Source organism: Scyliorhinus torazame, chromosome 1, assembly GCF_047496885.1.
Source record: "Scyliorhinus torazame isolate Kashiwa2021f chromosome 1, sScyTor2.1, whole genome shotgun sequence".
NCBI classification, from domain to species: Eukaryota; Metazoa; Chordata; class Chondrichthyes; order Carcharhiniformes; family Scyliorhinidae; genus Scyliorhinus; species Scyliorhinus torazame.
Genome location: NC_092707.1, coordinates 58,357,588 through 58,383,111, shown reverse-complemented (window position 1 = coordinate 58,383,111; position 25,524 = coordinate 58,357,588). Strand labels below are relative to the sequence as shown.

Genomic DNA, 25,524 nt, shown 5'->3' with positions numbered 1-25,524 from the left:
CCTAAGAAAGGGGATGGCTAGTCGGCCGGGGGGGGGGGGGGGGGGGGGGGGGGGGGGGGGGGCAGTCCCCCAATCCGGCTGATCACATGGAACGCGAGGGGCCTGTCAGGAGGGCACGGGTGTCCACGCACTTAAAGGGACTGAAGGCAGACGTTGCTATGTTGCAGGAGACTCACTTGAAAGTGGTGGATCAGATCAGGCTGAGAAATGGATGGGTGGGGCAGGTCTTTCATTCAGGGCTGGATGCGAAGAATAGAGGGGTTGCAATCCTGGTGAGTAAGCGGGTGTCGTTCGAGGCACTGAACATTGAGGCTGATAATGGGGGGTCGATATGTGATGGTGAGTGGTAGGCTGCAGGGGACCCGGGTGGTGCTGGTGATTGTGTATGCTACAAATTGGGACGATGCAGGGTTCATGAAGAGCATGCAGAGTTGGATCCCGGATCTGGAAATGCGGAGCCTGATAATGGGGAGGGGGGGGGCCACACTTGAATACGGTACTGGACCCGGCACTGGACCGATCCAGGTCGAGGTCGGGCAAGAGGCCAGCTGCTGCCAAGGTTCTCAGGGGGTTTATTGATGAGATGGGGGGAGTGGATCCATGGAGGTTTGCTAGGCTGGCGGCCAGAGAGTTCTCTTTTTTCTCCCACGTGCATAAGGCCTATTCACGGATAGACGTCTCTGTGATGAGCAGGGCACTGATTCCAAGAGTGGAGGGAACGGAATATTCGGCCATAGCGATTTCGGACCACGGCCCGCGCTGGGTGGAGTTGGAGTTGGGGGAGGAAAGGGACAAGCGCCCGCTGTGGCACTTGGATGTGGGACTGTTGGCAGAGGAGGTTTGTGGGTGGGTCCGGGGGTGCATTCAGAGATACATAGAGGCCAATGATAATGGGGAAGTACTGGTTGGTGTGGTTTGGGGGGCTCTGAAAGCGGTGGTTAGGGGAGAGTTAATCTCAATTAGGGCTCAAAGGGAGAAGAGAGAGAGGACAGAGAGGGAGAAGTTGGTGGGGGAGATATTAAGGGTGGATAGGAGGTATGCGGATTCCCCTGAAGAGGGGCTGCTGAAGGAGCGACGGAGCCTCCAAACGGAATTTGATTTGTTGACCACGGGGAAAGCTGAGACCCAGTGGAGGAAGGTGCAGGGGGCAGTATACGAATATGAGGAGAAGGCGAGCCGGATGCTGGGACATCAGCTACGCAAGAGGGAGGGGGGCGAGGGAAATTGGAGGAATCAGGGACAGAGGGGGGAACACGGTGCGGAGTTCGGCTAAAATAAATGAGGTATTCAGGGATTTCTATGGGAACCTGTATAAGTCTGAACCCCCGGGGGGGGGGGGGGGGGGGGGGGTGCGGCGGTTTCTGGACCAATTGAGGTTCCCGAGAGTGGAGGAGAGGCAAGTGGAAGGCTTGGGGGCCCCGATTGGGATGGAGGAGCTGGTTACAGTGTTGGGGGGCATGCAGGCAGGCAAGGCCCCGGGGCCTGATGGGTTCCCGGTCGAATTTTACAGGAAGTTTGTGGATCTGCTGGGTCCGCTGCTGGTGAGAACCTTCAACGAGGTGAGGGAGGAAGGGATTCTCCCCCCGACAATGTCTTGTGCGCTGATCTCGCTGATCCTTAAGCGGGACAAGGTCCCGCTGCAGTGTGGCTCGTATAGACCGATCTCGCTCCTTAATGTAGATGCCAAGTTGCAGGCAAAGGTCCTAACCACAGTGATTGAGGATTGTATCCCGGGAGTGATACACAAGGACCAGACGGGGTTTGTGAAGGGCAGGCAGTTAAATGCAAACGTGCAGAGGTTCCTGAATGTGTTTATGATGCCCTCGGAGGGTGGGGAGGCAGGAGTGGTGGCGACAATGGACGCAGAGAAGACCTTTGATCGGGTGGAGTGGGAGTACCTATGGGAAGTGCTTGGCAGGTTTGGGTTCGGGGAGGGGTTAATAGGGTGGGTCAAATTGTTATACCAGGCCCCGGTGGCGAGCGTATCTACGAACCGGCGGAGATCAGAATATTTTAGGTTGTGCTGTGGGACGAGACCCTGTCCCCTCGGTTGTTTGCTTTGGCAATTGAGCCGCTGGCCATGGCATTGAGGGAATCTAGTAACTGGAGAGGGTTGGTCGGTGGGAGGGGAGGAACATCGGGTCTCGTTGTATGCTGATGACCTGCATTTGCACATCGCAGATCTAGTGGAGGGGATGGTGGAGGTCATGCGGATCCTTAGGGAGTTTGGGGACTTCTCAGGCTACAAGCTTAACGTGGGGGAAGAGTGAGCTCTTTGTGGTGCATGCGAGGGGCCAGGAAAGGGGGCTGGAGGAGCTGCCGCGTAAGGCGGAGGAGTTTCTGATATTTGGGTATTCAGGTGGCCAGGAGTTGGGGGGCCCTGCATAAGCTTAATTTGGCGCGGTTGGTAGACCAGATGGAGGAAGACTTTAGGAGATGGGACGTGTTGCCACTCTCCCTGGCGGGCAGGGTGCAGTCCGTTAAGATGACAGTCCTCCCTAGGTTCCGGTTTGTGTTCCAGTGCCTGCCCATCCTCATCCCCAAGGCCTTTTTTAAGCAAGTAAGCAGGAGCATTATGGAGTTTGTATGGGCAAGTAAGACCCCGAGGGTCAAGAGGCTGTTTCTGGAGTGTAGTCGGGACAGGAGTGGGCTGGCGCTACCGAACCGGTGTATACTGGGCAGCCAATGTGGCAATGATTCGGAAATGGGTAATGGAAGGAGAGGGGGTGGCGTGGAAAAGATTAGAGGCGGTGTCATGCGTGGGCACTAGCTTGGGAGCGCTGGTGACAGCACCTTTGCCGCTACCGCCGACGCGGTACACCACGAGCCCGGTGGTGGCGGCGACACGGAGGATCTGGGGGCAGTGGAGATGGCACAGGGGTGAGTTGGGGGCCTCAATTTGGTCCCCAATACAGAATACTCATGGGTTTGCACCGGGCAGGATAGATGGCGGATTCCCAAGCTGGCATCAGGCCGGGATTAAAAGGATGAGGGACCTATTTATCGATGGGGCTTTTGCCTCGGTGGAGGGGCTGAAGGGCAAGTGGGAGGAGGAGCTGGGTGAGGAACTGGATGAGGGCTTGTGGGTGGAGGCCCTGGGCAAGATTAACTCCTCCTCGTCTTGCGCCAGACTTAGCCTGATTCAGTTCAAAGTGGTTCACAGGGCACATATGACAGGGGTGAGGATGTGCAAGTTTATTGGGGTGGAGGTGAGGTGCTGAGGGAGCCCAGCAAATCATGCCCATATGTTCTGGACATGCCCAGCACTAGAGGGGTTCTGGAGGGGCTTAGCAAAGGCTATGTCCAAAGTCTTGGACACTCGGGTAAAACCGAGCTGGGGGATAGCAATATTCGGGGTATCAGATGAGCCGGGAGTACAGGAGCCGAAAGAGGCCGGAGGTCTGGCCTTTGCGTCCTTGGTAGCCCGGAGGAGGGTCCTACTAATGTGGAGGGATGCAAAACCCCCAAGCGTGGAGGCTCAGATTAATGACATGGCAGGGTTCATCAAGTTGGAGAGGATAAAGTTTGCCTTGCGAGGGTCTGTGCAGGGGTTCTCCAGGCGATGGCAACCGTTCCTAGACTTTCTCGCGGAACACTAGGTGGGGGTCAAGAGCAGCAGCAACCCAGGGGGGAGGGAAAAAGAGAGATGTTGGCTTGTTTTTATTATTGTAAGGGGCGTTTGCCCCATTTTTGTTCCTGGTTTGTTAGATAGTTTAATGTTTTGTGGTTTAAGTTGTTGGAGGGGATGGCGTTAGGTCCCCCTTTTTTATTTTTCTTATGTATATTTTCTTTCCTTTTTGGAGTGTTCTGTAAAAATTTATTGAAAACCTTGAATAAACATTTTTTTTTAAAAAAACTTTAAGAGAATCGTGAACAAGGACTCCCATTGTCCCTTTGGCTTCTGATTTCCTAAGCATTTCCCCATTTAGAAAATAGTCTATGCCTAAATTCCTCCTTCAAAAGTGCATAACCTCTCACTTTTCCACATTGTATTTCATTTGCCACTTCATTGCCCACTCTCCTAGCTTGTCCAAATCCTTCTGCAGCCCCCTCGCTTCCTCAATACTACCTGTCCCTCTACAGATCTTTGTATCATCTGCAAACTTAGCCTTCAGTTCCTTCTTCCAGATCATTAATGTATATTGTGAAATGTTGTGGTCCCAGCAGACCCCCGAGGCACACCACTACTCACTGGCTGCCATCCTGAAAAAGACCCCTTTATCCCCACTCTGCCTTCTGCCAGTCAGCTAATCCTCTAGCCATGCCAGGATCTTACCCTGAACACCATGAGCTCTTAACTTATTTAACAGTCTCCTATGCGGCACCTTGTCAAAGGCCTTCTGGAAATCTAAATAAATCTAGTCCACTGGTTCTCCTTTGTCTATCTTCCTTGTTACATCCTTAAAGAACTCGAACAGATTTGTCAGACACGATCTCCCTTTGACAAAGCCGTGCTGACTCAGTCCTTTTTTACCATACACTTCCAAGTACTTCACGATCTCATCTTTAATAGCAGACTCTAAAATCTTACCAATGACCCAAGTCAGGCTAACCGGCCTATAATTTCCCATCTTCTGTCTCCCTCCCTTCTTAAACAGCGGTGTTACATTCACTACTTTCCAGTCCTCTGGGTCCCTTCCTGCCGCCAGTGATTCCGGAGAGATCATCACCAATGCCTCCACAATATCCTCAGCTATCTCTTTTAGGACTCTGGGGTGTAGTCCATCCGGTCCAGGTGACTTATCCACCTTCAGACCTTTCAGTTTCCCCAGAACTTTCTCCTTAGTAATGGTCACTGCACTTACCTCTGCCCCCTGGTTCTCCTGGAGCTCTGGCATCCCACTGGTGTCTTCCACCGTGAAGACTGATGCAAAGTAACAATTCAGTTCGTCTGCCATTTCTTTGCTTCCTATTATTACTTCTCCAGACACATTTTCCAGTGGTCCAATGTCCATTTTTGCCTCTCTCTTACCTTTTATATATTGAAAAAAACTCTTCCCATCCTCCTTTATATTACTGGCTAGCTTGCAGTCGTACTTCATCTCTTCCCCCCCCCCCCCCCCTCTCTGCTCGCTTTTAAAGGCTTCCCAATCCTCTGGCTTCCCACTAATCCTCGCCACTTTGTATGCTTTTTCATTAGCTTTTATGCTGTCCTCGACATCCCTCATCAGCCATGGATGCCTCGTCCTCCCCTTAGCAGGTTTCCTCCTCCTCGGGATGAATTTCTGTTGTGCCTCCCTAATAACCCCCAAAAACCCCTGCCATTGCTGTTCCACCGTCTTCCCTGCTAGGCTCCTTTTCCAATCAACTCTGACCAGCTCCTCCCTCATGTCTTTGTAGTTACCCTTATTTAATTGTAATACCGGTACATCTGATTGCAGCTTCTCCCTCTCATACTGCAGGGCAAATTCTATCATATTGTGGTCACTGCTCCCTAAGGGTTCCTTCACCTTAAGTTCCCTAATCAAGTCTGCCTCATTACACATCACCAAATCCAGAATTGCCTGTACCCTAGAAGGCTGTGTCACAAGCTGCTCCAAAAAAACATCTTAGGCATTCCACAAATTCCTTTTCTTGGGATCCACTACCAACCTGATTTCCCCAGTCCACCTGCATATTGAAGTCCCCCACAATTATTGTAATATTGCCTTTTTTACATGCTTTTTCTATCTCCCGATTTATTTTCTGCCCCACATCGTGACTACTGTTCGGGGGCCTGTACATAACTCCCATCAGGGTCTTTTTACCTTTGCGATTCCTCAACTCTACCCAGAGATTCTATGCCTTCTGATCCTATATCACTCCTTGCTATCGATTGAATTTCATTCCTTACTAACAATGCAACCCTGCCCCCTTTGCTCATCTGCCTGTCCTTTCAATAGGACACACATCCTTGGATATTTAGATCCTAGCCCTGATCCCCTTGCAGTCATGTCTCTGTGATGCCCACAACATCGTACCGGCCAATTTCAATGTATCAAGGATGAGCCGGCTGTTTGAGGGGGTGGAGGACATCTGTAAGCAGTGTGGGAGGGGTGCAGCAAATCAGCTGCAAAGGTTTTGGAGGACAGTTTGCAGCACCATTTTGGGGGTTTCGCATTTAGATATGAAGCCATATTGAAGGGGGGGGGGGTGAATGTGTTGGGCCAGTTTATTGTTGTTGTAGAATGTATAAAGTTCAAAATTTGAAATAAAAATACTTATTAAAAAACTATGAGGAGTGGGATTAATTACACTGCTCTAACAGTCGGTGCAGGCTCAGTGGACCGAACGGTCCTCATGTGCTGTAGCAGTCTATGATTAATTTTAAACAGTGGTCTTGTGCACTTGAGTTTATTTTAATAGCACGAGTAGAAAAGGGGTTTGTAATTCTTTAGGGAAAGCAAGAAATGCATTGTCCGGATTTTGTGTAAGCTGTAAAACATTAAGCAGCTTTTACAAGTCAGTGCCATACTAAAATTCTGGGGCCGTTGCTGTTTGTCATTTTTATCAATGACCTAGAGGAAGGCGCAGAAGGGTGGGTGAGTAAATTTGCAGACGATACTAAAGTCGGTGGTGTTGTCGATAGTGAGGAAGGAAGTAGCAGGTTACAGAGGGATATAGATAAGCTGCAGTGCTGGGCTGAGAGGTGGCAAATGGAGTTTAATGTAGAGAAGTGTGAGGTGATTCACTTTGGAAGGAAAAACAGGAATGTGGAATATGTGGCTAATGGAAAAGTTCTTGAAAGTGTGGATGAGCAGAGGGATCTAGGTGTCCATGTACATAGATCCCTGAAAGTTGCCACCCAGGTTGATAGGGTGGTGAAGAAGGCCTATGGAGTGTTGGCCTTTATTGGTAGAGGGATTGAGTTCCGGAGTCAGGAGGTCATGTTGCAGCTGTACAGAACTCTGGTACGGCCGCATTTGGAGTATTGCGTACAGTTCTGGTCACCGCATTATAGGAAGGACGTGGAGGCTTTGGAACGGGTGCAGAGGAGATTTACCAGGATGTTGCCTGGTATGGAGGGAAAATCTTATGAGGAAAGGCTGATGGACTTGAGGTTGTTTTCGTTAGAGAGAAGAAGGTTAAGAGGAGACTTAATAGAGGCATACAAAATGATCAGAGGGTTAGATAGGGTGGACAGTGAGAGCCTTCTCCCGCGGATGGAAATGGCTAGCACGAGGGGACATAGCCTTAAACTGAGGGGTAATAGATATAGGACAGAGGTCAGGGGTAGGTTCTTTACGCAAAGAGTAGTGAGGCCGTGGAATGCCCTACCTGCTACAGTAGTGAACTCGCCAACATTAAGGGCATTTAAAAGTTTATTGGATAAACATATGGATGATAATGGTATAGTGTAGGTTAGATGGCTTTTGTTTCGGTGCAACATCGTGGGCCGAAGGGCCTGTACTGCGCTGTATTGTTCTATGTTCTATGTTCTTGCCATGGTTGTCAGCATAGAACATTTACTAAGATAATAATCTTTGTTGTCACAAGTAGGCATACATTAACACTGCAATGAAGTTACTGTGAAATACCCCTAGTCGCCACATTCCAGCGCCTGTTTGGGTACAGAGGGAGAATTCAGAATGTCCAAATTACCTAACAGCACGTCTTTCGGGGCTTGTGGGAGGAAACCGGAGCACTCGGAGGAAACCCACGCAGACACGGGGAAAACGTGCAGACAGGGAGTAGCATGAATAATTTTAGTCAAAATGATGCAGGTGGAAAAGCCCAGCTTGTAGTATAGAGTAGAGGTGACACCATTCAAATCAAACTGGACAATGCTTCAAATAATTACAATTATCGTACCCTAGCTGTAGAAATTTGTTCACATGTCTGATACTGAGCACAGTAACCATGTTTGTTGTAAATTGAACCCAAAATATGAATATCTTTAAGCACAAAATGTGAATTATTGACATCAAGAACCTGAATAGTTAATACATAATTTTAGGAAAACAGATTTTAAGTCAACTATGGGCCACGCTAGGTGGAAGAACAATTACAAACTATCTAAGCCTTTCCCTAAAAGTCATTGAATTTAGTAACTGAACTATATAAATTACAATAGACTAGTTTTGATCCCTGCTCCGTGTGATGTTAGACAGTTTTAATTGGACTGCAGTTGAGTTTTAGCAGCCCCAATTTAAAAGGCGGAAACTCACTCTAGGATTCCACTTTTTTTTAATATAAATTTAGAGTACCCAATTATATTTTCCAATTAAGGGGCAATTTAGAGTGGCCAATCCACCTAAGTTGCACATCTTTGGGTTGTGGGGGTGAATCCCACGCAGACACGGGGAGAACGTGCAAACTCCACACGGACAGTGACCGAGGGCCGGGATTCGAACCCGGGTCCTCAGCGCCGTAGGCAGCAATGCTAACCACTGTGCCACCGTGCTGCCCTAGGTTTCCACTTTTGAGTATTACCAGTTATCCATGGTAAAAATAAACATACTGGTAATGAATGAAGACAGGATGGACTGAATGAAGCTGCAATCGTCAAATAGCCTGCAGACATTTACTGACCAAGTTCATACATTAACAGTAAACATTTGTGAGGTAGTGAAAGACATTATTTGGTGTCAATAACTGTATCACAGCAAGAGACAGGAGAGTAAGGAAAAGAAAATTGACATGGGAAAATAAATCTCAAGTGTTGGAACCTTCAAAAGAGCATTGTAGATTAAAAATAATGAATTCAAAACCATTGGTTGGTTGAATTTTGAGAAATCTAAATGTGATGAGTATTTATATCTAAGCAGTTAAGGGCAGGTTAAAACTGAACACTTTGCTGAATAGTTAGAAAGGCACCAAAATAATGATTACATAAATAACCCTCAAAATTATGTGCTAATATTTAATCTTTTTTTAAATGTTAATCCTACAAAAGGTGGCTTGCAGCTTTGATGTGGGTCTCACATTCAAAGGGAGCAAGTTTAAAATCAAATTCCAATTAAATTTGTTGCTGTAGTTGTGTTTTTTCAATTCTCAGCTAAGCAGTTAGATAGCCTTGTGGTAAAGAAAATACACAAGTACACATACATGTATACACATACACAGAAACCTATCCCGTCCCACAAAGCACACCTCTTATTGGTAGACATGGAGGAGCTTCCATGGCGCCTCTGAAGAAGTCTGCTACCCAGACGGTCCCGTCCTCCCAGATGAAGGACAGCTTGGAGGCAGGAAGGCATAGAAAAGGAGATTTCAAATTAAAACAATTACAGGAAAGGTTATTTGTTTCGTCACCTAGTTTAAATTAATACACTTGGTTCTCGGTTACTTGGCTTGAAAACTTCAAGTTGAAATTTCTTTGAAATAATTTCAAGCTATGTAGACGCTATGCAACTTCCACCCCCATTGGGGCTAGTTTAGCACAGGGCTAAAGAGCTTGCTTTGAAAGCAGACCCAGGCAGGCCTGCAGCACAGTTCAATTCCCGTACCAGCCTCCCTGAACAGGCGCCGGAATGTGGCGACTAGGGGCTTTTCACAGTAACTTCATTTGAAGCCTACTTGTGACAGTAAGTGATTTTCATTTCATCACCCAATGCTTGTGTCACAATTTTACTGCCAATCAAGACCAGAGGGATTTTCCAACATTTTTTTTTAAAAATGAGTATAGTAATTAATCAAATGCTACATCTGTGTTCCTATTGGTCTTAATTCAACAGCCCTCATAGTTCAAATTTACTTGGCAAGCAAGATTTTGATCTTCTGGTCTTAGTCCCGGACTCCCAAGTGGTAAACTAAACCATCAAGACTTTAAATTAAGCCAAGTATATTTTGGACTAGATAGAAACTGCTGAATTTAAGCCAATGTTTATGTTGTGCATAAGCTCGTGATTGCATCAGAAAGTATAAACAGAATAAATACCCTTTTATTCCCTTCCACCTGGCCCAATAGCGTATTGCACTGCAAGCAGTAGAAACTACAAAGCCAAATTTTGTGTTCGTAAATGAGGGATAAAGGGTATTGCAGCCCCAGGTTACTTGTGTATTTGTTTCACCTGAACAGTGGGATTGCAAATTCTAAATTAGGAGAGCAGCATAAAAGTCCAATGCAAGGTTGAATAGTTGAAAAGAGAATGATCACCTGCAAAGCCACGTGATATTCTGAGATTGAGGTTTTGGCCTTTTGAGAGAGGTCACTTTGCAAACTCCATGTACTGCCAATTAGAGAGTAGACTGTTGACCTCCCCAGGCAACAGGTCACATGGATTCCTTTTGTGCATTATCAATTCAAAATCCATCCTGATCGTCTCCTATAGATCACTCCACTGACAAGACGGGAAATGAACTGTACAAAAGGGACATAAAAAGATCTCTAGCAGCAATAATAATAAAAGCTTCTGAAGAGGATAAACAGAGGAAAGGTTTTCTTTACCCAGGCCTTTGATCTCAACAGATTCTACATTTTACTTGCTGCTAGTTATAAACTCTTATTTCCTGGTAAGAAGCTGGAGTATGACTTGACAAAGTGGCTTCAAAATCTGTACACCACACACCAACAAGCTCTGATACCATTTGCATTTTAAAAAATATTACCTATAACTCTACAGTGCACATTACAGAAGATAATGGATATCCAGCTGTATTACAAATGCGGTCTGGTCTTCTTAGACCTTAAATTAAACAATTACCTGGCAATTTCTGATGGAAATCCATTCTTCTCTATATAGTTTTGATACTCAAATTTTTTAATCAAAACAAAACTTTAAAATTGTTCAAATGTTCTAATAAGGAGTGTGCAAACTAATTTTTAAAAAAGTTTTAGATTTATAAAATCATACTAAACTTTAAAAACTGGTGTTTATGTGTATTGCATCAGACATGGCGTGATGCGCAGATAAATAATTTGAATACTTTGCATGGGTAATTTTAAGATATGCTCCTCCACATTTGTTCAGCTTGAACAAATTCATTTAAAAATCTTTCAAATGTTGCCAAACATTTTACATTGATCCAAAATTGATAATAAAACAAGAAAAAGTAACCTTAGGAAACTTCTCCAGTTGTGATAAAGCCACCATAAGCACCAATGTATATTCATATCCCATCACTGATCACAACACCATTTTCATATGTATCTCCTGCATTCAGACAGGGACATTGAGTACAACTGGACTTTAATTCACCAAAGTCTTGATTCCTATAGCACAGGGCTAAATCGCTGGCTTTGAAAGCAAACCAAGGCAGGCCAGCAGCACGGTTCAATTCCTGTAACAGCCTCCCCGAACAGGCACCGGAGTGTGGCGACTAGGGGCTTTTCACAGTAACTTCATTTGAAGCCTACTTGTGACAATAAGTGATTTTTATTTCATTTCATTATGTTCGCAGCCGTACCTTCAGAGCTGGGTTGGTCTTTGATAGGGGGCTGAGCTTCCTCAGTCCGAGTCTCAGTACCCTCTGCTTGGGTTACTAAGTTCTGTTCTGGTGCAGGACTTGGATTGCTGCTGTTCTCCTGCTTCATTGGCGAGGCATCTGCTATTGAGCTCTGATTACTGTTCTCATCTAATTTACAAACATCAAAAACATTCAATTAGATGCATTTATTTTAAACAATTGACAAAATGCTGCAGGAATGAAGGAAGGAAAGGAAGGGAGGGGGAGAGGGGGGGGAAGGGGGGGGGGGGAAGAGAGAAGAGGGAAAGAGAGAGATTTCCAGGTGAATACAGCTTTGAAATTTTGTTCCTCTTCCCCCCCCCCCCCCCCCCCCAACAAAAATCACCTATTTCTGACTGATGTTGAAATGTGAATGGTTCAAATCCAATAATGTAATTTAGCTGAAAGCGCAAGTCAGAATTTATCCTTGACCAAATCTTAATGGTACAGCTATTTTGTATTTTGCCAGTGTACGATCAACACCAAAAACCAGTGTGCCTATCTCCCACATTTGGATTTTCACAACCTGTGCGCTGTAGAAAGCCAACACTACATGTACAAAATCAGTCTTCACAAGGGCCTACAGAACTATACTGGGGATGAAAAAGATACATCACCCTTCCTGTATTTTTTTCTCTAGATGGAGGAAAGGAAAAATGCTGAACTACCAGAGTGTGCAATATGTGAGCACAGTGAGCTTGCAAGTCGCAATTTTGTATCAACCCAAACACACTGAACTGACCCTTGGTCACTCAAGTAATCCATTGAATGGTCCAAATGGCATATCAAAAACAGTTGCAACGGTTAGTAATTTTATATTTTCTGGTACCATTAAGTTGCCCATGCTTCACGCACTGGAATACAATAGCAGAGTAAACATCGTAGTTTGGTATACTCGTGACAGAGAAAGAAGTACTGTATGTTTAGTATTCCACTGCACAGCTCCTTTGGCAAGCGAGACTAAGCATTTACTGTGTACAACTCCAAAACATCCCACCATAAATTCATTCAGAAAAACCCACCCACAATAGGCAATTCCTGGTTCCTACAAGATTTCAAATTAGAATATGTGTAGCTAGGCAATGATGTAGGTTGTAATTTGTCACAGCACAATGAATAAGATAATTGTGCCTCAATTATTCTCTTCCACTACGTCTGGTGTCTTAGTCACTGAACAATCAATATAGCTTGAAGGGATTTCTAAAGTTCAAAAATCTTTTGACTCTCCTTTGCCTACCTCTGTTTCAGTGTGTATCAAGCTAATTCAGTATTAGCACGAAGATACAGTAACTATTTTCCCCCTATGCTATTAAATAACTTGCATATGGTGCTGGGAGTGAGAAGCAAATAAAGAATCACATACAATGTATCATTATGAAGTATTTCCAATGCTTAGTTTAAAAATCTGAAGCTCGGTCAATAATTTTATCTGCACGCATCAGTCAAGCTCAACGTTCAAAACATATATGGCGGGGACTTCCGGGTGCGGCGATGACCAGCTAGGTCGCACGTTCCGGCACCTCCCGTTTGAACGGACTTTTGGGCTCTTATTGGGAGCCCCAATGGCAATTTTTGACGGCTAAACCCATTGTGCGGTGAAACAGAAGGGAATCCCCCCCCGATGTACATGGAGAAAGGAGATAATAGTGGCCGGATTGCAGAGGATCCTCTGGAGCAGCAGCAAGGAAGGGAAGCACGAAGCAAGATGGCGGCGGAGGGAGGCAGTTTGGTATGGGGCCCGGAACAGCAAGAGTTCCTTCGGAGATGTGTCGAGGAGCTAAAGAAGGAGGTGCTGGCCCCGATGCTGCAGGCGATTGAGGGGCTAAAGGAGGCGCAGAAGACCCAAGAATTGGAGCTTCGTGGCATGAAAGCAAAGGCTGCCGAAAATGAGGATGAAATACAGGGCCTGGTGGTGAAGACAGACACACGAGGCACTGCATAAGAGGTGTATGGAGAGGCTGGAAGCCTTGGAAAATAGCTCGAGGAGGAAGAACCTAAGAGTTTTGGGTCTTCCCGAAGGTGCAGAGGGAGCGGATGTCGGGGCATATGTGAGCACGATGCTTCATTCCTTAATGGGACCGGAGGCCCCGACGGGCCCCTTGGAAGTGGAGGGAGCATATCGAGTCCTTGCGAGAAGACCGAAGGCGGGAGAAATACCTCGAGCTATAGTGGTGAGGTTTCACCGCTATAAAGACAGGGAGATGGTCCTGACATGGGCGAAAAAGACACGGAGCTGCAGGTGGGAGAACGCGGTGATCTGCGTGTACCAGGATTGGAGTGCGGAGGTGGCGAGAAGGAGGGCGAGTTTCAATCGGGTCAAGGCGGTGCTCCATAGAAAGAAAGTTAAATTTGGTATGCTGCAGCCGGCGAGACTGTGGGTTACACATCAAGGGAAACACCATTACTTCGAGACAGCAGAAGAGGCGTGGACATTCATTGAAGAGGAGAAGCTGGACTAGACTGGAGAGAGAAAGAACTTTTGTAATAAAGTAGTGGTGTGATTGCGTGGGATTGGGAATCGGATGGGGAAAGAGAGAACATTTTCTCTTTCCCCTCGATGGGTGGGGGGGGGGGGGGGGGGGGTATGGTGAACTGTGGGCGCCGGTGGGGAAGGAGAGAGGGAGCTGCGCCATTAGGGGCGGGGCTGAGTGGGACTATGGTAATTGTGGCGGGAAAAGGGGGCGCAGGAAGGAGGGAGCCTTACACAATGGGAGGCTGAGGATAAACGGGGGAAGCCGCGGTCAGCCAGATTTTGCTGACTTCTGGAAGCAACATGGGGGGAGCAATCACGCTAGAGGGAGATCTAGCGGGGGGGGGTAACTGGGTTGCTGCTGTTAAGGGGAAGGGGGAGCTGCTACGGGATGGGATGGTCAGGACGGGAGGACACCGTTGGGGGGACAAGTGGGTGCGTGGGAACCAGGTGAGGAGCTGGTCTAAAAAAGGGGATGGCTAGTCGACGAGGGGGGGGGGGGTAAAGAGCCCCCCAACCCGGTTGATCACGTGGAACGTGAGAGGGCTGAATGGGCTGATTAAGAGGGCAAGGGTACTTGCGCACCTAAAGAAATTAAAGGCAGATGTGGTCATGCTGCAGGAGACGCATCTGAAACTGACGGATCAGGTCAGATTACGAAAAGGATGGGTGGGACAAGTATTTCACTCAGGCTTGGATGCGAAAAATAGAGGGGTGGCAATATTAGTGGGGAAACGGGTATTTGAGGCGTGGACCATAGTGGCGGACAGTGGGGGTAGATACGTGATGGTGAGTGGCAGATTGCAAGGTGAGGCGGTGGTTCTGGTGAACGTATATGCCCCGAACTGGGATGATGCCAACTTCATGAAGCGTATGCTGGGGCGCATCCCAGACCTGGAGGCGGGAAAGTTGGTAATGGGGGAGACTTCAACACTATGCTGGATCCAGGGCTGGACCGGTCCAGGTCTAGGGCTGGGAGGAGGCCGGCAGCGGCCAAGGTGCTTAAGGACTACATGGAGCAGATGGGAGGAGTGGATCCCTGGAGATTTACCATGTCCACAGGGAGGCACTTCTCCCATGTCCACAAGGTGTATTCTCGGATAGACTTCTTTATCCTGGGAAGGGCGCTGATCCCGAAGGTGGCCGGGACGGAGTACTCGGCTATAGCCATTTCGTACCATGCCCCACATTGGGTAGATCTGGACGTAGGAGAGGAAAAGGAACAGCACCCACTGTGGAGATTAGATATGGGATTGTTGGCGGACGAGGGTGTGTGTATAAGGGTAAGGAGATGTATCGAAAGGTATCTGGAGATTAATGACGATGGAGAGGTTCAGGTGGGAGTGGTCTGGGAAGCACTGAAGGCGGTGGTCAGAGGGGAACTGATTTCCATAAGGGGAAACAAGAGAGCAAAGAGAGGGAGAGATTGTTGAGAGAAATCTTGAGGGTGGATAGGCAGTATGCGGTGGCCCCGGATGAAGGACTATACAGGGAAAGACGAAGGTTGCACACGGAATTTGATTTGTTGACCACGGGCAAGGCGGAGGCACAATGGAGGAAGGCACAGGGAGTGCAGTATGAGTACGGAGAGAAGGCGAGCCGGTTACTGGCCCAACAACTGAGGAAGAGGGGGGCGGCGTGGGAGATTGGAGGGGTTAGGGACGAGGAGGGTGAGATGGAACGGGGAGCGGAGAGGGTGAACAGGGTGTTTAAGGCATTTTATGAGAGGCTGTATAAGGCTCAGACCCCGGAAGGGAAGGAGGGAATGATGCACTTCCTAGACCAGTTGGAATTCCCAAAGGTTGAGGAGCAGGAGGGGACAGGACTGGGAGCACAGATTGAGGTGGAGGAGGTGGTAAAAGGGATTGGGAGCATGCAGGCAGGGAAGGCCCCGGGACCGGATGGGTTCCCGGTGGAATTTTATAGGAAATACGTGGACCTGCTGGCCCCGCTTCTGACGAGAACCTTTAATGAGGCCAAGGAAAGGGGGACGTTGCCCCCGACGATGTCGGAGGCGACGATATCGCTGCTCTTGAAAAGGGACAAAGACCCGCTGCAGTGCGGGTCTTACAGGCCTATCTCCCTCCTGAATGTAGATGCCAAGCTTCTGGCCAAGGTGATGGCGACGAGGATGGAGGATTGTGTCCCAGGGGTGGTTCACGAGGATCAAACGGGGTTTGTTAAGGGGAGACAATTGAACACTAACATACGGAGGCTGTTGGGTGGGATGATGATGCCCCCGCCGGAGGGGGAGGCGGAGATAGCGGTGGCGATGGATGCAGAGAAAGCATTTGATAGAGTGGAGTGGGATTACCTGTGGGAAGTGTTGAGGAGATTTGGATTTGGAGAGGGGTTTATTGGATGGGTTCAGCTTCTATACAGGGCCCCGGTGGCAAGTGTGATTACAAATAGGCAGAGATCTGACCACTTCCGTCTATACAGAGGGACAAGACAGGGATGTCCTCTGTCCCCGTTGCTGTTTGCGTTGGCAATTGAGCCACTGGCCATAGCGCTGAGGGGCTCTAGGAAGTGGAGGGGAGTACTTAGGGGAGGAGAAGAGCACCGGGTGTCACTATACGCGGATGATTTGTTGTTGTATGTCGCGGACCCAGTGGAGGGGATGCCCGAGATAATGCAGACACTCAGGGAGTTTGGGGAATTTTCAGGATATAAATTGAATATGGGGAAGAGTGAGCCGTTTGTGATGCACCCTGGGGAACAGGGCAGGGGAATAGATGATTTGCCGTTGAGGAGAGTAACAAGGGATTTTCGGTACCTAGGGATCCAGAATGCCAGGAACTGGGGAACCTTGCATAAGCTTAATTTAGTAAGATTGGTGGAGCAGATGGAAGAGGACTTTAGGAGATGGGACATGGTGCCCCTGTCACTGGCGGGTAGGGTGCAGGCGGTTAAAATGGTGGTCCTTCCGCGGTTTCTTTGTGTTCCAGTGCCTCCCTGTGATGATTACAAAGGCCTTTTTCAAGAAAGTGGATAAGAGCATTATGAGTTTTGTGTGGGCTGGGAAGATCCCAAGAGTGAAGAGGGGGTTCCTGCAGCGTAGTAGGGATAGGGGGGGGACTGGCACTGCCGAGTTTAAGTGACTATTATTGGGCCGCCAACATATCAATGGTAAGCAAGTGGATGGGGGAAGGGGAGGGAGCGGCGTGGAAAAGACTAGAGATGGCGTCCTGTAGGGGAACCAGCCTAAAAGCATTAGCGACGGCGCCTTTACCGTTCTACCCGAAGAAATACACCACAAGTCCAGTGGTGGTGGCAACGCTGAAAATTTGGGGGCAGTGGAGACGGCATAAGGGAGTGACGGGTGCCTCGGTGAGGTCCCCGATAAGGAACAACCACAGGTTCGTCCCGGGGAAGATAGATGGGGGATTTAAAGCTTGGCAGAGAGCAGGGATTGTGAAATTGAAGGATTTGTTCCTAGGCGGGACGTTTGCAAGTCTGGGAGCACTGACAGAAAAATATGGGTTGCCACCGGGGAACGCATTTCGGTATATGCAACTGAGGGCTTTTGCGAGGCAACAGGTGAGGGAATTTCCACGGCTCCCGGCGCAAGAAATTCAGGACAGAGTGATTTCGGGGGCATGGGTGGGGGATGGTAGGGTGTCAGATATATATACACAGAGAAATGAGAGACGAGGGGGAGACGATGGTGGAAAATGGGAAGTGGAGCTAGGGGAAGAGATTGAGGAGGGGCTGTGGGCAGATGCCTTAAGTAGGGTAAACTCTTCGTCCTCATGCGCCAGGCTCAGCCTGATACAATTCAAGGTTCTACATAGGGCGCACATGACTGGAGCAAGGTTAAGTAGATTTTTTGGAGTGGAGGATAGGTGAGGGAGATGCGCGGGAAGCCCAGCGAACCACACCCACATGTTTTGGTCAGGCCCGGTACTGCATCGGTTCTGGGTGGGGGTGGCGAATATGCTTTCAAGGGTGGTGGGGGTCCAGGTCGAGCCAGGCTGGGGGTTGGCGATATTTGGGGTTGCAGACGAGCCGGGAGTGCAGGAGGCGAGAGAGGCTGATGTTTTAGCCTTTGCGTCCCTAGTAGCCCGGCGAAGGATATTACTTATGTGGAAAGAAGCTAAACCCCCAGGCGTGGCGGCCTGGATAAATGACATGGCGGGGTTTATAAAACTGGAGCGGATAAAATACGCGCTAAGAGGTTCGGCTCAAGGGTTCACCAGGCGGTGGCAACCGTTCCTCGACTATCTTGCAGAACGCCAAGGGAAATGGGAAAGGTAGCAGCAGCAGACCGGGGGGGGCATCCGGGCCTTCAGGGGTTTTGTACAGGTGTTTGTATATATGAGTTATTTATATTGGTTTTTGTGACTTTATTATTTTGGATATTGGCTAGTTTTTATTTTTGTTGCAGGCAGTTGCCGTTTAGTTAATATATTATTTATTCTCTTTAAAAAAAAACGGTCATCATCATTATTTATATTGTTTTAAAGTTGCAAAAGGGGAAAATGTTGTACTGTCTTTGTTTGACCGAAAAATTTGAATAAAATATATTTTTTAAAAAAACATATGGCAATAACTGTATTCTACATTTGACATAGGAATTCTACCCATAGAGCCTGCCAGAATATTTTGCAGATTAGCACTCTTCATCAACAATCTCCCCCCACCCCCACCACGTAAGAAATTCAACGGTCATATGGAACCACTCTCCCTAATCAAATTATAAAATAATTGCTTTTTAAAAGCTACGAAGATTAATAAATTAAGCAAGGGATTGTTCTATTCTAGGAGGTATATGCAAGGGGATATGAACTCCATAAATTATTTTTTAAGTGATGGAGAAATAAGTTAGTACATATTACAAGCCAATTGGATTACAAAATCATTTAATTAATAAAATGGATTTTAAAAAAAACGGAGAATGAGAAGAAATTAATATTTACATGTGGGTCTCCTATAAGCTTCCTCACTGCAAAGCTTCCTCACTGCAAAGCTTCCTCACTGCAAAGCTTCCTCACTGCAAAGCTTCCTCACTGCAAAGCTTCCTCACTGCAAAGCTTCCTCACTGCAAAGCTTCCTCACTGCAAAGCTTCCTCACTGCAAAGCTTCCTCACTGCAAAGCTTCCTCACTGCAAAGCTTCCTCACTGCAAAGCTTCCTCACTGCAAAGCTTCCTCACTGCAAAGCTTCCTCACTGCAAAGCTTCCTCACTGCAAAGCTTCCTCACTGCAAAGCTTCCTCACTGCAAAGCTTCCTCACTGCAAAGCTTCCTCACTGCAAAGCTTCCTCACTGCAAAGCTTCCTCACTGCAAAGCTTCCTCACTGCAAAGCTTCCTCACTGCAAAGCTTCCTCACTGCAAAGCTTCCTCACTGCAAAGCTTCCTCACTGCAAAGCTTCCTCACTGCAAAGCTTCCTCACTGCAAAGCTTCCTCACTGCAAAGCTTCCTCACTGCAAAGCTTCCTCACTGCAAAGCTTCCTCACTGCAAAGCTTCCTCACTGCAAAGCTTCCTCACTGCAAAGCTTCCTCACTGCAAAGCTTCCTCACTGCAAAGCTTCCTCACTGCAAAGCTTCCTCACTGCAAAGCTTCCTCACTGCAAAGCTTCCTCACTGCAAAGCTTCCTCACTGCAAAGCTTCCTCACTGCAAAGCTTCCTCACTGCAAAGCTTCCTCACTGCAAAGCTTCCTCACTGCAAAGCTTCCTCACTGCAAAGCTTCCTCACTGCAAAGCTTCCTCACTGCAAAGCTTCCTCACTGCAAGTTCCAGCAGTTTGTCAAATGGGCACACTTTCACAGTCAAATATCATGAGGTTTCTTAGACAGAAGCCAACCACCAGTGTCTGGTTTGACCCAGAGCTGAATTTTAACACCAGAGGTTATTGGAGTGATAAAGGACTCTGCATAACAAACAGCTACTTCCAAACCAAGCCATGCCACAAGGTGCCCTGGAGACATCAGATATGTGACTAGCGGCAGCATGGTGGCGCAGTGGTTAGCACTGGACTGCGGCGCTGGGGATCCGGGTTTGAATCCCGGCCCTGGGTCACTGTCCGTGTGGAGTTTGCACATTCTTCCCGTGTGTGTGGGTTTCACCCCCACAACCCAAAGATGTGCAGGGTTGGTGGATTGGACATGCTAAATTGCCCCTTAATTGGAAAAATAATAATTGGGTATTCTAAATTTATTTTTTAAAAAAGATATGTCACTAGCGCCAACTAGATCTAGATCTCGATCACCAAATGTACCACCCTCCACAGTGCTCTCATCAATCATAACTACCACAGCACTGTGACAATCATTACTCCCTGGCGTGTAGCAAGATCCAGATTCAGCCAAGGAAGTACACCACTCCAAGAAAGGTTGTTCACAGAACAACTGCTATACCACTGACCCAGGAAATTCCTCAACATCCTCACTCAATGCAGGCGGTGTCAAGTGGGATCATGTGCACAACACCATCTGTAACCCTGCACTCACTGCATTTGGGGAAAGGGATCAGAGAAATGTTGACTGGTTTGAGGCTTATTGGACTTTTAGAAAAGGAGTCAATTACTGCAACCAGGTGGCGAGCCCTTAAACTACAAGCAGTGGAGGCTGCAACAGCCCCCATGGGGGAAACAATGGTCAAGATGGAGCAGCGGCTTGAGGCCCAAAATATGACGGTAAGAGACCTCGAGAAGGCCGCCACGGACCAAGGGGACCAGATCACAGCACTCAAAAGCTGAGGTGGCGACCCTGATCAAGATCCAGAAGGGCCTAAAAAGGAAAAGGACGACGACCAGTAGAACTGGTTGAGACTCCAGAATTTAAGAATTGTGGGGGTAATGGAAGATATGGAGGGGAGGAACCCACGGAATACATAGCAGCGGTCCAGAGCCGGGGACTTCCACAGGCGATAATTGTGAAGTTCCATAAGTACCAGGACGAAGAGCGGATCTGGAGGTGGCGAAAGGCACGAAAGGGAGCAAGTGGGAAGGACATTCCATCCTTTTGTACCAAGACATTGGACAAAGTGCTGGGTTGAATTTAACAGTGGCAAATCCATCCTGTACAACAGTAAGGTTTGTCATGCTTTAGCCTGCCAAGTTATGGACCTCACACAGTATTATTTTGAATCCCGGAGGCCAACAAATTCGTCCAGCGTAATGGTCTGGGCAAGCAGTGATAGCACACAGAGGCTAGAACGCAACTTGAGAGAGCAGAGGGGAGCAGGAACAAACGCGGGCTGAAATGCGGAGATGGTGGGTCCAGACGGAGATTAAATAGAGGAACCTGACAAGAGGGGAGCTGCTACACTAGTGGTAAGCTGGTGTATGGGAGTATAGTGAAGGAGGCGGTTACAGCACGCCTCCTGGTGTGCGTGCCTGGCAGAAGGGAGGGGAAAGACAGAAATCCAGGGGAAACAATAGGCAAAAGGGGGAAGAGAAAGAGGGACCAGTTGGGGGAAGCACAGGGTAAGGAGGACAGTGGCAGAGCGCCCGGCCCTAACAGAAACACATGGAGATGGCAAAAAAAGGAAGTAGTCGATGGCCATTTTGAATGGCCCGTGTGCGAGGGCAGGCCCGATTGGACAGGGCAATACCCACAAGACGAGTATGGTTAACCCCATGGGAGGAAGGGGTGTCTGCTATCCCTGCTCCTGTTCATGCTGGTAATTGAGCCCTTAGATCAGCGGATTGGTGAATGGGCATTGAGAGAGAGGGCAGACAAGGTAGAATCTCACTATGCAGATGACCTGCTCCTCTACGTGTCAACTCCCTAGCCAGTATAGGAAAGATAACCAGACTCCTTAGTGAGTTCAGTACCTTCTCAGGTTACAAGCACAACCTGGGAAAGAGCGAAATCTTCCTGGTAATCCCCCCCCCATCCCACACTCCCTCTTGAGGGAGGAGCGGAGCTGGAAGAACTGCCGTTTAAAGTGACCCAAACCAAGTTCAGATACCTGGGGATCCAAGTGGCCCGCACCAATGGAACCTCTCCATTCTGGTGGAGGTGGTGAATAGGTACCTGCAAAGATGGGACTCTCTCCCTCGTTCGCTAGCCAGAAGGGTACAGTCAAAATGAATGTGCTGTCTTTACAATGAGGGCGGTATGTTGGAGGACTGGCCCCACCGAATCTTCTGTTCTACCACTCGGTGGCCAACATGGAATTGGCCAAGAGAACCGGAGGAAGACTGGTTCCGAATGGAGGAGGCCTCCTACACAGGGACATCTCTCCGGGCACTGGCCACCTCCCCATCCGCAACAACCACAGGTTCACACCAGCGAGAATAGATGCCACATTTAGGATATCATAGATTATCACAGAATTTACAGTGCAGAAGGAGGCCATTCGGCCCATCGAGTCTGCACCGGCTCGGTATGGTGGGGGCGGGCGCCCAGAGAGAGGGCGGGTGCCCAGAGAGAGGGCGGACGCCTAGAGACGGACACAAAGAGGAGAGATCTGGATCAAAGAGCAGCAGAGTCAACTCTACCTCCTACGCCAGGCTAAGGCAGCCAAAGGTAGTGCTCACAGTGCACCTTACTAAGACGTGAATGAGCGAGTTCATCCCGGAGGTGAAGGACAAATGCGAGTGGTGTCAGGGGAGCCCAGCCAACCACACTTACATGTTCTGGTCCTGCCCCAGACTTGGGGAATTCTGGACAGCCTTCTTTGAGGCTATGTCCAAGGGGGTGGAGGTGACGATGGAGCTGTGCCCATCTGTGGCAGTCTTCAGGGTGTCAAAGCATCCAGAACTCTGGACAGGGAAGAAGGCGGACATCCTGGCCTTCGCCTCATTGATTGCCAGGCGAACACTTCTGCTAGGGTAGGCAGCGCCACCTCAGGCCTTGGAATGGTTCTCAGATCTGGTCGAGTTCCTGAGGTTGGAAAAAAATTTTTTTTGAAATAAGAGGATCTGAGGAGAGATTCCACGGCACATGGAACAAATTCACAAGCCTCTTCACTAACCTGTTTGCAACCAGCAGCCAACCGGGTGGATGGTGGTAGTCTTCTAGAACTCACAAGGAAAAGAGAAATAATGGGCAGGAGGGCTACCCGCTGGAGGGATCACAGACCTCCCCAACATGGGGAGAAATCGGGGCAACATATGGACCCACCCTCCCCCGAAAACGTAAACTCAAGGGGGGAGTTCCCCCCACCCCCACAGCGGAATGTAGTCTACCGGTGAGCAAGGGGAAAGGATCCCAACTATATCTGTATATATGTGGATAAAGCTGGGTGAAATCCCTACCGCCAAGCAGTAGGAGCCCGAACTGAAACTCAGCGAATCACTGTAAAAACCAAACACCACTGTAAAAATTTAAATGTAAATTAGTACTGGAGCCCCATAACGGTTATGGCGACAGTGAGGGGCTCAAATATTTTTGTTTCAATTTTTGGTTATTATTGTTGCATTGCCTTTTACATGGAAACTCAGTTTTGTATCCAACTGTATCTATGTAATTCCAAACAGCAATAAAGATATTTATAAAAATGGGAGGAGCTGGACAATGAGCCCACCATCGCAGAGCTCAACAAGGTTATTGATCATCTTGCCAATGCTGAAGCACCAGGAAACAATGGCATTCGCCCTAAAATCCTCAAAAGTGACAAACAATACTGCTTCAGTATCTCCATGAGTTTCTCTCTCTGCTGGAAGAAAGATCGGTGTTTTAATGCATGCATGATGCATATATACTAAATACATTAAAACAAAGGGTATTGCAATGACTGCAACCATTATCAAGGCATCTTATTAAGTACCGTGGAGAAGACCTTTGCTCATGTTGATCTGATCCGATTGCAGACCCTGTCAATAGACCCCTAACGAGTCAGTGTGGCTTCAAAACTGGCAGATTGACAGTCGACATGCATCTCATTTTGGCAGTTACAGGAGAGATGCTGCAAATAACACAGACCACTCCACATTGCCTTCATAAACCTCAACAAGGCCTTCAATCGCATCAGCAGAGACGGACTCTCTAAACTGCGACAGAAAATAGGCTGGCCACCTGGACTCCTGTGTCATTTCTTCTTTCCACGTAAATGTGCAGTTTCACTGGTTACAATGGAGTATCATCGGAGGCTTTCAAGATCAGCAGCAGGGTAAAGTAGACCCGTGTCCTTGCTCCAACACGTCAGTTTTCTACATGCTATTGTGCGCACTTTCAGCAACTCAAATGAGGGTGTCTACCTGCACGTCAGAGCTCTTTAACCTGGAAAGACTGCACACCAAAACAAAATGTAAATGCCCTAATTAGTGAGTTGCTATTGGCTGATGATGCCACACTGGCATCCCATACAGTTTGCAGATCAGTTCTCCCAGGATTTTGGACTGACAATGACAGGACGACCAAAGTTATGTAGAGACGGCACCGTTAATCAACATTGACACCCTATTCTGGAGTTATTCAACAATTTCAATACCTTGGATTAAAAATTGCCTGGAGCCTGTCCCTTAATGCCAAAACCAGAATTGCCAAGGTTGCAGCGGTTATGACAAAGTACAGAAGTCTAGTGTGGACCAACAACAAACAAACCGAAAATACAAAGTTGTGTGTGTACCAGGTTTATCTTCTCAGCATCCTCCTTTACAGTAACGAAGCATGAACAACTTTTGCAAGCCAAGAAAAAATGGCTGAACAGCTTCCACTTCTGCTGTCTCAGATGAATACTGAGCAGCTCCAGGCAAGACTGAATGCCGAATGTGGAAGTACACCAGCATGCAGGGATTCCAAGCTGCCCTCAAGTCAGCGGTAACTTAATTACCTGAGTAACCAATTGGATGATGGCCACATTTCAAAAGACATGCTCTATGACGCGCCTGCTACCAGCACAAGACCAAAGGATTATCCATATCTGCAATACAAGAATGTCTGTAAGCGAGACTTCAAGTTGAATGGGATTGGAGTCGATGCATGGGAAGTCCTCGCTGACCAAAGTGCCTGCAGACAAGCATTCAGGAAGGCTGTGCAACTGTAGCGGACAAAAGAAATGACCAGATGGCAGAAGAGCATGCAGTCAGAAGGGGAAAAACATCACTCGACCTCAGGCCAACACTATTCATCTGTGCCAGCTGTGGAAGATACTGCTACTCGTACATCAGCTTCTACAGCCACAACAGACAATGTTCAAATGTGACATACATCCTGGGTGCAGACGATCATCTCCAGAGAGTGATGGATACCATCACAATCGTTTTTTGCATGTCTGCTCTATTTTAAAAAAATCTTTGTATTGGCATTTTCAAAATTATATACATTGCCTTTCGTTTTCATTTATTGTACAGTACAAAAAGGCTTCTCTATTTAGTCTGTCGCCGTCTGACTCAGCGTACAGTCCTCCCTACACTCCCCTCTCCCTAACCCCTCATCGCCCTGCCCACCCCCTCTGATGCCCTCCCTTTTTTTTTAATATATAAATGTTTTTAAAATATTGTACAAGTTATGGATACCTTGAACAGCAAAACACATAGGCTCCAGGAAATATACCCGGACGGGAGGGGTCTTTCCACCCCTCTCTTCTATTCTTTCCTTTTTACCGATCATCTAACTGGGCCATTGCCCGTTTCCCTTTCCCGCTTTACCTCGCATTCTCTCACCTTGCTGTGGTTGCTGCCACTGTTGTCATCCCCTGTGCGACCCTCCCGTCTTTGTTCTCTTAACTGTTCCCCCTTCTGGCTCCCCTTTTTTGTTTCCCCCCACTTCCTCACTGCTGCCCCCATTCTTTCT

General features: G+C 47.9%; 1 protein-coding gene across 1 annotated transcript in view; it reads right to left on the bottom strand.

Moving 5' to 3' along the window:
- Positions 1 to 25,524, bottom strand: part of bcl7a (BAF chromatin remodeling complex subunit BCL7A) — a 103,603-nt gene that overhangs the window by 24,099 nt on the left and 53,980 nt on the right. The window contains 1 exon segment of the mRNA XM_072495338.1: positions 11,329 to 11,496. Within this exon segment, the coding sequence (XP_072351439.1) occupies positions 11,329 to 11,496 (168 nt within the window).